Source organism: Phoca vitulina, unplaced genomic scaffold, assembly GCF_004348235.1.
Source record: "Phoca vitulina isolate PV1807 unplaced genomic scaffold, GSC_HSeal_1.0 scaffold38, whole genome shotgun sequence".
Classification (NCBI taxonomy): domain Eukaryota; kingdom Metazoa; phylum Chordata; class Mammalia; order Carnivora; family Phocidae; genus Phoca; species Phoca vitulina.
Window position 1 is genome coordinate 846,754 of NW_022589741.1, and position 11,929 is coordinate 858,682.

General features: G+C 47.4%; 1 protein-coding gene across 1 annotated transcript; it reads right to left on the bottom strand.

Annotated features, from left to right (window-relative positions):
• Positions 1–1,768: 1,768 nt before the first annotated feature.
• Positions 1,769–9,634, bottom strand: MMP7 (matrix metallopeptidase 7). The gene is made up of 6 exons (XM_032427719.1): positions 9,518–9,634; positions 6,665–6,891; positions 6,434–6,582; positions 4,972–5,100; positions 3,304–3,465; positions 1,769–1,797 (listed from the first exon to the last, which is right to left on the bottom strand). Exons 1-6 carry the CDS (start codon positions 9,632–9,634, stop codon positions 1,769–1,771), a joined length of 813 nt encoding a protein of 270 aa, XP_032283610.1.
• Positions 9,635–11,929: the final 2,295 nt, after the last annotated feature.

An 11,929-nucleotide genomic window follows, 5' to 3' on the forward strand; every position in this document is an offset into this window, starting at 1 on the left:
GTCTGTGGTTTTCTTTTCTTGTAGTGTCTTTGTCTAGCTTTGATATAAGGGTAATGTTAGCCTTGTAGAATAAGGGAGTGTTCCTCCCTGTTCAATTTTTTGGAAAGTTTGAGAAGAATTGGCGTCAGTTCTCCTTTAAGTGTTTGGTGGCATTCACTGGTGAAGACTTCAGTCCTGGCTTTCCTTTGTCAGGAGGTTCTTGATTACTGATTTAATCTCCTTACTAGTTATGGGTCTATTTAGATTTTCTATTTCTTCATGATTTAATCTTGGCAGGTTTGGTGTTTCTAGGAATTTGTCCCTTGAGTCTATGTTATCCAATTTGTTGGCATATAATTGCTCACAGTGCTCTCTTATTTGTTAATTTTATTTCTGTAGAATCAGTAGTAATGTCCGCACTTTCAAGCTGATTTTAGTGATTTGAGCCTTCTCTCTTTTTTCCTTAGTCCATCTAGCTAAAGGTTTGTCAATTTTTTTGATTTAAAAAATTCCAGATTGTAATTTAATGTTTAATCTATAAGGTTGTTTTTCTAAAATTAAGACTTTATTTTTTAGGGAAGTTTTAAGTTCACAGCAAAATCGAGGGGAAGGTACGGACGTTTTCCACAGACCCCCCCCCCCCCATCCCTTCACACGCAGAGCCTCCCTCCTTATCGGCATTCCCACCAGGGTCGGCCTGAGGCTGTCCCACAGGCACCTTAGGTTCTGTGCACTTTCCTTTGATCCTTTTCCCTTTTCCCCCTCAGCTTTGATAATTTCCACTGCCCTATATTCAAGTTCGCTGATTCTTTCTTCTACAGAGAATGCTTCTCCCACGGAAACACATTCACGAGTCTCTCGCTGCAGAGAGAGCTGCGTGGACGTCAGGAAAATGAGTTTCTGGGAGAAGTGAGAAGGAGTGGAGTGTAGATGTGGGGATAGGAGGGTGGGGCTGGGGGAGGCGGGCGGCCAGTGAGAAATCTGTGATCCTGGGGTAGGGGAAGGATTTGAGGGATGGGGATAATGTCCAGTTTCACGGTCCTGGTGCAACGTGCAATCCCACTGCTGAGGCAGGTCTTCAGCAGTGTCCGCGGGGTCCTGGAAGCCTTGCGGGACAGGCTCGGAGAAAGTTAAAGAGAAGAGGGTGGGACTGACGTCTGGGTTGGCCCTGGGCTGAGGACAGGGAACCCAGGATGGCCGGGTCAGGGGAGAACCAGTGACATCAGGTCCGGGGCAGGACTCAGCCACAAGTGACTATGGGAATGTAAAATCTTGGGAATTCACATGCCTGTTGTGGGAAGAACTGGACCTCCCAGAAGACTCAGAGTGAGAGCCTGGCCAGGAGGAAAAGGGGAACTTGGGCACCTTTGAGCTGCACCGATGGAGAGCTCCCTCCTTGCCCGCCCGGGGACAGGGCAGGTTCAGCTGAAGACCCGAAGTGACGTGGGGCTTTTGTTTGTTTGATCTTTGATTTCACCATAGAGCATGTCTTCTCTGACACAGAAACAGTACTTCCCGGTAGAAACCCTTTTGCCACGGAGTAAAAACTTTATTTATCTGTGTATTTAACATTTATTGCTATTTACCCAGTGCAAGCTGCTCGAGGAAAGTCATCGAGGAAGGAGACACTCATGCTTTCCCCGGGAGAGCGAGACAGGTGAAAACCAGCCGCGGTGCAGGGAAGGACGGACAAGGTGCTAAATGGAGCTCAGGGGCCATGAGCATTAACTCTGGCTGGGGACCAACCCCACAGAATCCACTGGATGAACGTGTGTTCTTCCCCACGCTCCTAATTCTTTCTTGATTTACTTTTCTTTCCTGTTAAGAGGGAAAATAAGAACACATGACATGGGATACAACACTTAAAACCCATCCTAAGATGTTGCAGTCAGTACAATCCGTCATCCACCCGGCCTGCTCTTCTGTGCCTGGAACAAAGGTTCTGAAGACCACCCTCCAGAGGCGAAGAGGGTGGCGTTGGATGGAGTGCGGGCCGGGGGCACATGTCTTTGCATCTCGGTCTCTGCATCTACCAGCCGCGCCATCCTGGGTAAGGTAGTACTCGGCCTCTCTCAACGAGAGACCCCCCACGTGCAAGATGAGGATAACAGCAACTCACTGGATTGTCGCATTAAGTGAGCGAAAGCACGTGAAATGCTGGGTGCACTAAACGCGAGATGCATTGTAGCTATTATTTGTATTATTCTGGAAAGAACACCCATGAGTTTAATCATACTCTTTTGAATGTATATTTTCTGTTCATATGGCGACTTCTTGGATGAATGAACTCGCTAAATTTAAAACCTATTTAATTAAGTCTTGCTTTCGTGTGTCCAGAAGTTACCTCCCTCCAGCTTTGACTGGGGCGCCTCATTGCCTAACGCTTAATTCAACGCCTTGGTCTGTCTGCTTCATGGGATATCTAGTCCGTCCCTTTTGGGGTCCCTTTCTCATTTTCTTAGCGTTCTGGGACAGTGATACATGCCATGGACTATTCCACGAGTGCCGCGGATTTATGTAAGGGGAGGCACTGTTTTCTGTTCTGTTGGTGATAACTTTACCGACAATTGCCAGTGTTTCATGAACTTTTTGGCAACAACAACAATTTGAGTCACAACTTTAAGGCACAGTTACGTGCTATTCTCCAGAACGTGTTCTCTGAGATGCTATTCTGCCAGGACTCAGTTGGCGTTCCATAAAGAGGGTTAAAATCTAGGGAGTGCGGGGTTAACTCGAGTGGCAGGTGCACCTCAAGTACAACAGATGCTGTTTCTTGACCTTGCTTTTCCATAGCTTCCTTTTTTAGGAGTTGTAGGACTATTCAATGTTCTGGGAACACAGTTTAGGAAATGCCATCGATAGTAAATTCTAGGTTCGACTGATGTCTTAAATCCATCTTATTCCAGGAATGATCTTCTCCTGAGGACATCGCCCTGTCATTTGGAAGCACTTTCATTGCTCTTGTGATCATTCAGACTCTTCGGCGGCTGGGGAGGAAGGAGCTTTGTTCCTCAGTCCAGCCCCCCAGGGGGACACTCTCTAAAGTGTCTGCACCGAGCGAGAAAGAACAGTGAGCCGCATACCTCAGTCATGTCATTTTCCTGATGTCACCAAATGATACTGCATTATCGAAAACTTAAAATCAACATCCTTGCCGTATAAAGTAGCCTGGTGACGTTTTGAGGATCTAAGGTCTCAAATTTCTGCCCGCAGTGGGCTTTTAGGTGTAACTTCCAGTGTGTTTCCCAAGTGGATGCCCATTTCCCAGTCTTTCCTCTCAGGTGCGCCCGCCCAGAGGAGACGACGTGAAATCATAAATATTACCGTATAACTTCTGGATTCCTTCGATGTCATCTGGTGAAAGTTTGAAGTTCTTGGAGTCTCTGACTCTGTAGGTTGGATACATCACGGCATCGGGATCAGACGAGTGACCCAGGCCCAAAGAATGGCCAAGTTCGTGGGTCGCAGTGGTCAGGAAGTTAACTCCTACAACCCAAGAGTGACATACAGGAACTCTAAAAGCAGCTCTGTAAACAACGTCGTACACAGCATGCAATAAAAAATAAGAGAACTGCAAGTATACACACCTCCTCAGAGCCTTTGCAGCTCACTTACTTGTGTCTAGGCCTTCACGAGTGGAGGGCGGAGAAGGAGAATCAAAGGAGTGGCGCTCTAATGTCATCACCCCTTCTGCGTTTACAAAAATGTGCTGTTTTTCTTATGTAATCACCCAGACAGCAGTCTTCTGGAGTGGAAAGCAAAAGCTTCAGGGGCACTAGGGACCCAGGCTCGAGACCCGGCTCTGCTGCTCACCAGCTGGACACTTTGGCCACATGAACTGACCTCCCAGAGCCTCAGGTCCTCGTCTGTTCAACAGAGAATCACTCCCACTGGGTAGGTTTGTCATACTACTGGGAGTTGCCCACTGTCCGGAAAACACTGGCCATTCACCGACAGGACTTTGAGCATCAGGAGAGAGGAAGCTGGCTTTGACGAAGCCAGGACTGTAACGCTGGGCTTGGCTCCTGATTTACTGAGCCATCTTCCCTCCGACTCACAGACAGGCTTTGCCAGTAAGGTGGGAGGCGCCAGCCTGGGCATTGGCGGAGGGGCCAGCGCTGCGATGGTGGGTGGGGACTGGGGATGCTCCGTGAGCCCACCCTGAGCAGGAAGGAAGGGGGATGAGCAAGACCCTCAGGACGTGGAAGCGAGCCCGTGTCACCCCCTCACCAAGCCTGGAGTGACAGCCAGGCGTCGCCTTGGCGGTGGATTTCCATCACCAAACACTAGTACAGATCTCCCTCTCAGGGACAGTGAGCAGCCACATTATTTTATTTAATTAATTTAGTGTTAGAATCGTCTGCACTTGGTATTATTTATACCAGAGCTTTCTTCCATTAGTTTTCTGGGGTGTGTCTGTAATCTCCCACATTGTAAGGTGACAAATACGATGGGCTGGCTTCCTTTTGAACAATAGAGGATGATCTCAGAATTGTACACAATTCTTAAATATCATAGTCTCTGCTCCTCCTTTTCCTCCAATTAAAAAAAAACAACTAATTTTTGGGAAATAGAAAGAACTCTAATTTGTTGAATGACTAAGCTATCCCAACACCGTGTAAAGCACTGTAGAAATATTATCTCATTTACTTCCAACCACAATCCCAGGAGGTGGGACTTATAGTCCCACTTCACAGATGGAAACTGGCTCAGAGAAGTCCATAACTTGACTAAAGACGCGCGGCGAGTGGCTGGTAGACCTGCGGCGGGTTGAACCCCCTGTGGTTCGAGCCCGGAACCTCGTCCCATCCTCTGTCTGCACAGCCTTGTGAGCACGTGGAATGAAATAAAGCACTTGAGGCACATAGTCATTGGCAGTTAACGATGGGTCAGTAATTACCATTAACTAAGGCAATTATCAAATTCACGTTGGTATAGGGAGCTCAGATTTCTAAAAACAACGTGCAGCAGAAGAGCGAGGGGGCCCTATACCTATCCTGCTACCGTCCGTCCAGCGCTCGTCCTCATCAAAGTGAGCGTCTCCTCCTAGGCCCGGCCCAGGGGCAAAGGCGTGAGCCAGGGTGTTTCCTGGTCCGTCAAACGGGTGGGAGTCCCCGTGAGCTGAAAGAAAACAGGGGGGTTGCCCTTAGTGAGTGAGTCGGTCTCTGGCCATCTGATCCTGTAGTTTACGTAATTACAGAGGCTGCAAAGACCAGCCCGGCGTGGGCACTCAGCGCGTGGTGCTGGTCCCAGGCAGGTTTTCTCAGCACTGCCCACCACCAGAGATCGAAGGCTTCCTGAATATGGGACTTTAAATGCACCACATCTAACTTCCAGGGCCATCGAGGTGTTAAATCTGATTGATGTGCTTGGCCGAATGGCGGCAGGATGGAGAGGGAGAGCCGTACCCCACTCAGCAAGATACTTGTGCACCATTTAGGACAATTTTTCATGAAAACCTGGGAGAACCAGGCACAGAGTGTCACAGTGAATTTTGTTAGTGCTTTTATTTGTGATGCAGAGATATTTATTCTTGAATTGGTATCAGGCTGTATCCATTTGAGTCCAATGGATTCGATCCATTTCTTGAGAGACATGGACTCCCACGATCAGTGCTTTCTGTGACATGTTCTTTGGCGGTCAGTATTGTGGCCAAAGTTCAAAACTCAGCTTAGTTCACAGCAGCTGGGCAGTCCAACATTAGAACCAAAGAGAACAACATTTTTCTTTAAATCTGCACCATAAAATGCTAGCAATTAACAGCAGCCCCTGTATGTGGGTTCTGTCTCCTTAAATCCTGTAATCTGGATGCTCTCAGTTTCTCCTTTCTGACCCCATTGAGGGGGTTGGCAACAGGCCATCGGGGAGACCACTTAGGGCCTTTGGAAGTTGTAACCCTTTTCTTGGTTTAATGATGTTAGTTAGCCATATTTTAACCTGTCCCATAAATATATATAGGTACGCATACATACACCTGTCAGGATTCACACTACAGAACAGGGTTGGCAAACTTTTTCTGTAAAGGACCAGATAATAAGTAATTTAGGATTTATGAGCTTGGTGGTATCTGTCACGATTACTAAACTCTCCCATGGTAGCCCCAAAGCAGTCATCAATAATGGGTAAATGAAGGACCATCACTGTGTGCTGATAAATATTTACCCATGAAGTGCTGAAACTGCCCACACACACACAAAAAAGGATAGAAATTTATTTACAAAAACAGATGGTGGGCCAGATGTGGCTCACGGGCCGTCGCTTGGCATCCCCTGCCGGAAACAGTGGCTCTACACTGATGGACTAGAGAAGGTCTAGTGCCTGTATGCGTCATTATACGTTACGTATGTCATGTATGTAGCGTACGTAAAGACCACACACAGAAAGGGTTTCAATCCTGAACAGAGGGATGCACTCACATGAACGCACAGGACCCGCCCGCAGCGACCTTCCTCACCTCCTCTTGCGAAGCTGATCATTATATCCGCCGTCCCCACTAAAACTCTCCTGAAGGAAAGCGGGACCTCTTGGCTCCACATCGTCAAGGCCTTTGCCACTAGTTGATTCACGGTGACACGTGGCAGGTCTTTCGTGTACGATACGACCCTGGCAGCAGACGAGAAAACAGAGTTTGGCCTTAGGGGGAGGGCTGGGCTGTGTTTGCCGAGGCGAGCCCCAGGGGACCAACCTGTAGGTGACCACTCTGGAAATCCACTTTGGCTGGGTTGGGAAGAGTGAGTACTCTGCGATGTCTGGGACCCCACATCTGGGTTTCTGCATTATTTCTATGACACGGGAGTTCAGGACTCCGGTCACCGGCAGACGGAAGAACCTCTGCATCAGCTTGAGTTGGGCTTCGAAGCTGTCGGCCTCCCTCGTTTCTGAGTCAGACGGATAAAACCTCTTGAGATAGTCCTGTTGGAAAGAGAGGGATTGTTCTGTCATCTTCTTAGATCGCAGAAGGCCGTGCGTCTTTGCCTCGGATCCTGGGGGCTCAAGTCGTGGTGTGAAGGTAGCTATGTAGCCACCAGGTGAAACAAGTGTGCATTAATGAGGAGAAGATTTAATATTGATCAGGATGCATCGTCACTCCATTTCATGAGCCAAAGGGCCCCTCCATGTCCCTTTTATCCAATTAAATGTTTTTTTTTTGGAAGATTTTTTTTTTAATTTTAAAGGTTTTATTTATTTGAGAGAGAGAGAGAGAACATAAGCAGGGGGAGCGGCAAAGGGAGAAGCAGCCCCCCGGCAGAGCAGGGAGCCCGACTCGGGACTTGATCCCAGGACGCTGGGATCATGGCCTGAGGGGAAGGCAGCCGCTTCACCGACTGAGCCACCCAGGGGCCCCTCTCCCGGTAAATGTTTTGAGCAGAAACCCACCGTACAGTTTATAAAGCACAGACTTGCTTGTAATAGCCAAGCGGGAAGAGCACCCAGCGAGTCCTCAGGGGCGCAGCAGAGACCCCGCCCAGAGGTCCAACTCACACAGCCACATCCGAGACTCTCCAGAGGTCTGGGCCTGGCTGGGGTTAATGGGTCTTAAGATTTTAGTGCTGGGAGAGGACACTGTGAAGTTATTTTGTTTACTGTGCATATTCTCCAGGTGAAGACAGCAAAGCTCACACAGCTGAATGATGTGCCCAGGGCCACCTAGTAACTTAGCAGCAGAGCTGGCCCTGAGTTCCCTCACTGCCCATCCTGTGGGCTGCCCGACACAGCCGGTCTCCCAGGAGTGCCCCACGTGCACCTGGGTCCTGCGACTTTCTCAGGGGGCCCCTGTGTGCGGACATGAGGATGGCAGGGACTGTACCGGGAGCTCAGGTCCTTGTCTCCTTCAAACCTCAAGCTGCGCTGGGACGCAGGCGTGGCATTGTTCCTATTTACATATGAAGAGTCGCCGCTCAGACAAGCAAATCCCTGGCACCAGGTCACCCCGAGAGGAACTGCATTTGAACTCGGGTTCTGTTTCCAAAGCCCATTTCATTCGAACAATGGCGAGGGCTCTAGGATGCACGATGGTTTCGTTGGAACGATTCAAACCCTGGCGCACACCGTGCCGTCCTCATTGCGGTAGGCGGTAAGGTCACTTGTCTCTGAACCTCTCAGGAATGTGCGCTTCATGTAAGTGACCTTAGTCCTCTCTCTTCAAGGTCCCAGGGATTGTGTTTTGTTCAACACAACAAACACTATTCATCCATGACAATTAGGAATGAATCTGTTATTTAAAAACAAATGAGTCATTTTATCCCTTCCTGAGCTACGGGCTTTACAAAGACACTCTTTTGGAAGAAATCTTTTTGCATTCTTGATGTGAACTTTCCTGCCTTCTGTTAAACCCAGCTGACGTCTCCCTGGTGTATTGGCAACATGTGCAGGAAGTAAAGGGACTCAGTGCGCTTGCAAATGTACCCCTTTTGGAGAACCTGTTAGATTGGATTTTATGAAATTGCTGTAAATTTCAGGTAAAAAAAAAACCACAGTCAGATATCAGTAATTTCACATGGTTCAATCTAACAGATTATTGGGACTTTTTCAAAGTCAACATTAATGTGAAATAAAAGTAGACTTTTCTTATGCTTTAAGTTTAAATTTTTGAACAACAGTTAGGAGTCAACAACCCATTATTTTACCAAATATTAATTATTTATACTTACGGGGTTGCTTATTCAGAAGTGTATTGGAGAGACCATGGCTTTTGAAACCAGAGAAACTTGTCCTTGACTCCTATCACTATCATTATCAAGTATGTGAATCAACATAACTTCGGCTATCTCTTTTTCTCGGGATAGCGCTAAAGATTCGACGACATAAGGCATATGAAGCACTTTATGGTCTATGATAGTTGCATAATAGTTGACATTGCTGTCACCTCCTTACTCGGGAGCAGAATCCCGTGAGCAGCGACATAGCATCGCTGTCCCCACTGGGCAGAGCCAGGAGTCCCCACCGGCTGGTCACGGCCGCTGTAACCTCTACCTTGTTTTCTGATTTCAAGCCTCTCCATTGCCAGAGTCCCCACCTTGAGAGGCAGCACTCAGCCCTCCGGGAAAAGAATCTCAAGTCACAGTAAATAACAACATTAACAGCTTGAGTTCATTGAGGAGGAAACCCGCTCCAGCTTCTGTGCCAGTGCTCGGGGGCACCCCACACGGTCCCCGGCCTCCAGGTCCGAATGCTGAGGCTCAGAGAAGTGTGGTAACAATCCCGCATCTGTGCAGCAGCGAGCGCGGGAAGAGCGCAATGTGAGCCCGGTTCGGGCGGCGCTGGAGGTGCTCTGGGCTTCGTTTTGTCTTTTTAAGAGAGCGCGCGCGCAGGGGGCAGACAGACAGACAGAGCTCCGGCAGACTGCCCACGAGCCCGGAGCCCCACGCGGGCCTCGATCTCCCGACCCTGAGCTCGCGACCAGAGCGCAGATCGCGCGTGGGACGCGTAACCCGCCGGGCCGCCCGCTCGTCGCCGCTCGATGGGAGCATCTGTCCTCAAAGGAGCCGCGCGCGTAGGAAGTCACACCTGCTCCTGCGGGCGGCGCGCGGGGACGTACCTGCGCCCGGGTCCACGGCGGCGCCCTCGTGCCAGCCGCCCCCGGGGGCAGGGGCCCGGCCGGCGCGCGGGGCAGGGGCAGCAGGCACAGGGCGCACAGCAGGGCGGCCGCGCGCATCGGGGCGGAGGCGGGTCGGTCTGCGGGGCGCGGGCTGCGCGCGTTTGTAGCCCGGCCGGAGCGGGGACGGGTGACTCAGGTGTTTCCTTTCTTCTAGCGCCGGCAGAGCCTTGGAAGCGCGTGTTGTTTTTCATTAATGGCAACAAGGAAGTTTTATGTCCTTATTTGCAGGAAGCACACAGCGTATTTGCCTTTCAAGGGGTTTTTTTTTTTTTTGGCCCTGTTTGCTGTATAAATTTAACTCATTTTATTTGCTAGAATCAAATTGCTACTCAGACATGTCTTCATCATTTAAAATTTGGGGGAGCATAATTCGGGACATACTGTACCATGCATCTTAAAAGAGTTTTTAAAAATTTTGAAATGCATGAAAAAGTGCATAAGACATACAGACAATCAAATAATTATGAAGCAAACATTCTGTAACGGTCTCTAAAGTCAAGATTTGAGTCCAACTCCTTTATTTTTTATCAAAGATGAAGTTGAAGCCAAAACGACAGATTCGCTTATTTCCCCAATGTCACAGCTAGGTGAGAATAGTCCTGACTCCCAGTCCAGAGCTGCCTCTCCATCTTGTCATTATATTAGGCATTTCCCGGGAGAGTCCCATGGCTTTGAACTGCATTACATCATGGGAAACACCAGATATGCTGGAGCTGAAAAATTTACTTATTCAAATATCTCCTAAATCATCTGGAGATTGGGTGCTGTGACTTAGCAAAAGTAAACTTTCCAGAGCAATAAATTAAATTTGCTCTCTACATAGATGCCATACTTCTGTATCATCACAGTTCAGCTGTACTTGAGAACCTCCTACCTTTAGTCAGCATGTGGTATGTAACAGGTGCACGATGCATGTTTATAGAATAAATGAATTACTTATAGATCTGGATCAGCTAATATGGGTTTTATGAGGTTTTCCATGATCTTTGCATTGAAGGCATTCTCTAGATATTATATTTTCTATTTCTGTTAACTTTAGTAATTCAAAGAGCATTAGATATTACAAATATTTTAAATAAATTTGAGTAACTCCCTTGAACAGTCACGTCTGGATAGCAAGAAAGAAATCTTGTCTTGTCTTGTTCCTCTGAATTGTAATTAGTGAAAAATGAACAAACAGGATCAAGTCCCCGTCCCTGCCTAAAGAAGCTTATACTCTAGAGTGGGGGTGTAGGACCCCCGTACAACAGGACAAATGCTTGTAGTAAGCAATGTTACCAAGGAGGGGGACAGCTAATCCTTCCCACGGGAACTAAGGCATGATCCATGGAGGAGGTGACATTTTAGCTGGATTTGAGAGGATAACTAGGTGTTCCCCTGGGTAGGCATTATAGGTAGAACACTCCAGAAGGAAAGAAGACATGATGAAGAACAAGCCGTTGGTGTTGCTGGGAGGTGAGTGGCTAGGAAAGGAGCTTGGGTTCAGGTTGTGAAGAGCCAGTCTTGTCTGCTAGGGGCTTTTGACTTTAATCCTAAACAGTGTCAAGGAATGTTTCAAAGGAAGAAAGTAGCATTATCGGATTTTTCATGTTGTAAGCAAATGTTGGTGGTTGTTGTGAAGACGGAAAATAATGCTTTTTTTATTGTAGTAAAATATGCATACTATAACATTTACCATTTTCACCATTTTAACTGTGCAGCTCAGTTGCATTAAGTACATTCACGATATTGAACAACCATCACCAATATCTAGTTCCAGAACTTTTTTATCATCCCAAACAGAAACTCTATACCCATTACACGATAATTCTTTCCCTCCCCGGTCTTCCTAGCCCCTGGTAATCTCAATTCTATATCCGTCTCTATGAATATGATTATTTTACACATATGAATTTATTCATATCAGAGTTGTCCTTTGGTGTATGGATTATTTCATTTAACAAAATATCCTCAAGGTTCATCCACATTGTAGCAGGTATCAGAACTTCCTTCCTTTTTACGGCTGAATAATAATCCATCGTATGAATGTATCACATTTTATTTATCCATTTATCTGTCAACATCTTGGGTTGTTTTCACTGTTTGGCTATTGTGAACAATTGTGCAGTGGTCCTCAGTGTACAAATATCTGTTAGAATCCCTGTTTTCAATCAGTTTGTGCAGATACCTATGAGTGGAATTGCTGGGCCATATAAGAACACTATTATGAATAGATTAAATTCTTGAGGAACCACCAAATGGTTTTCTATAGAGACAGCGTCATTTTACATTCTTGCCAGCAACATAGGAGGATTTCAATTTCTCCACATCCTCATCAACATTTGTTATTTCCCATGTTTAAAAACTTTTCTT

Excerpts from the sequence above, each read along its gene's own strand:
- MMP7 (XM_032427719.1), bottom strand. The coding sequence starts at position 9,634 with ATGCGCGCGGCCGCCCTGCTGTGCGCCCTGTGCCTGCTGCCCCTGCCC. Across the intron at positions 6,892-9,517 it reads CGCCGTGGACCCGGGCGCAG|GACTATCTCAAGAGGTTTTA; the intron begins GTACGTCCCCGC and ends TCTTTCCAACAG. Across the intron at positions 3,466-4,971 it reads GACGGACGGTAGCAGGATAG|GAGTTAACTTCCTGACCACT; the intron begins GTATAGGGCCCC and ends CTTGGGTTGTAG.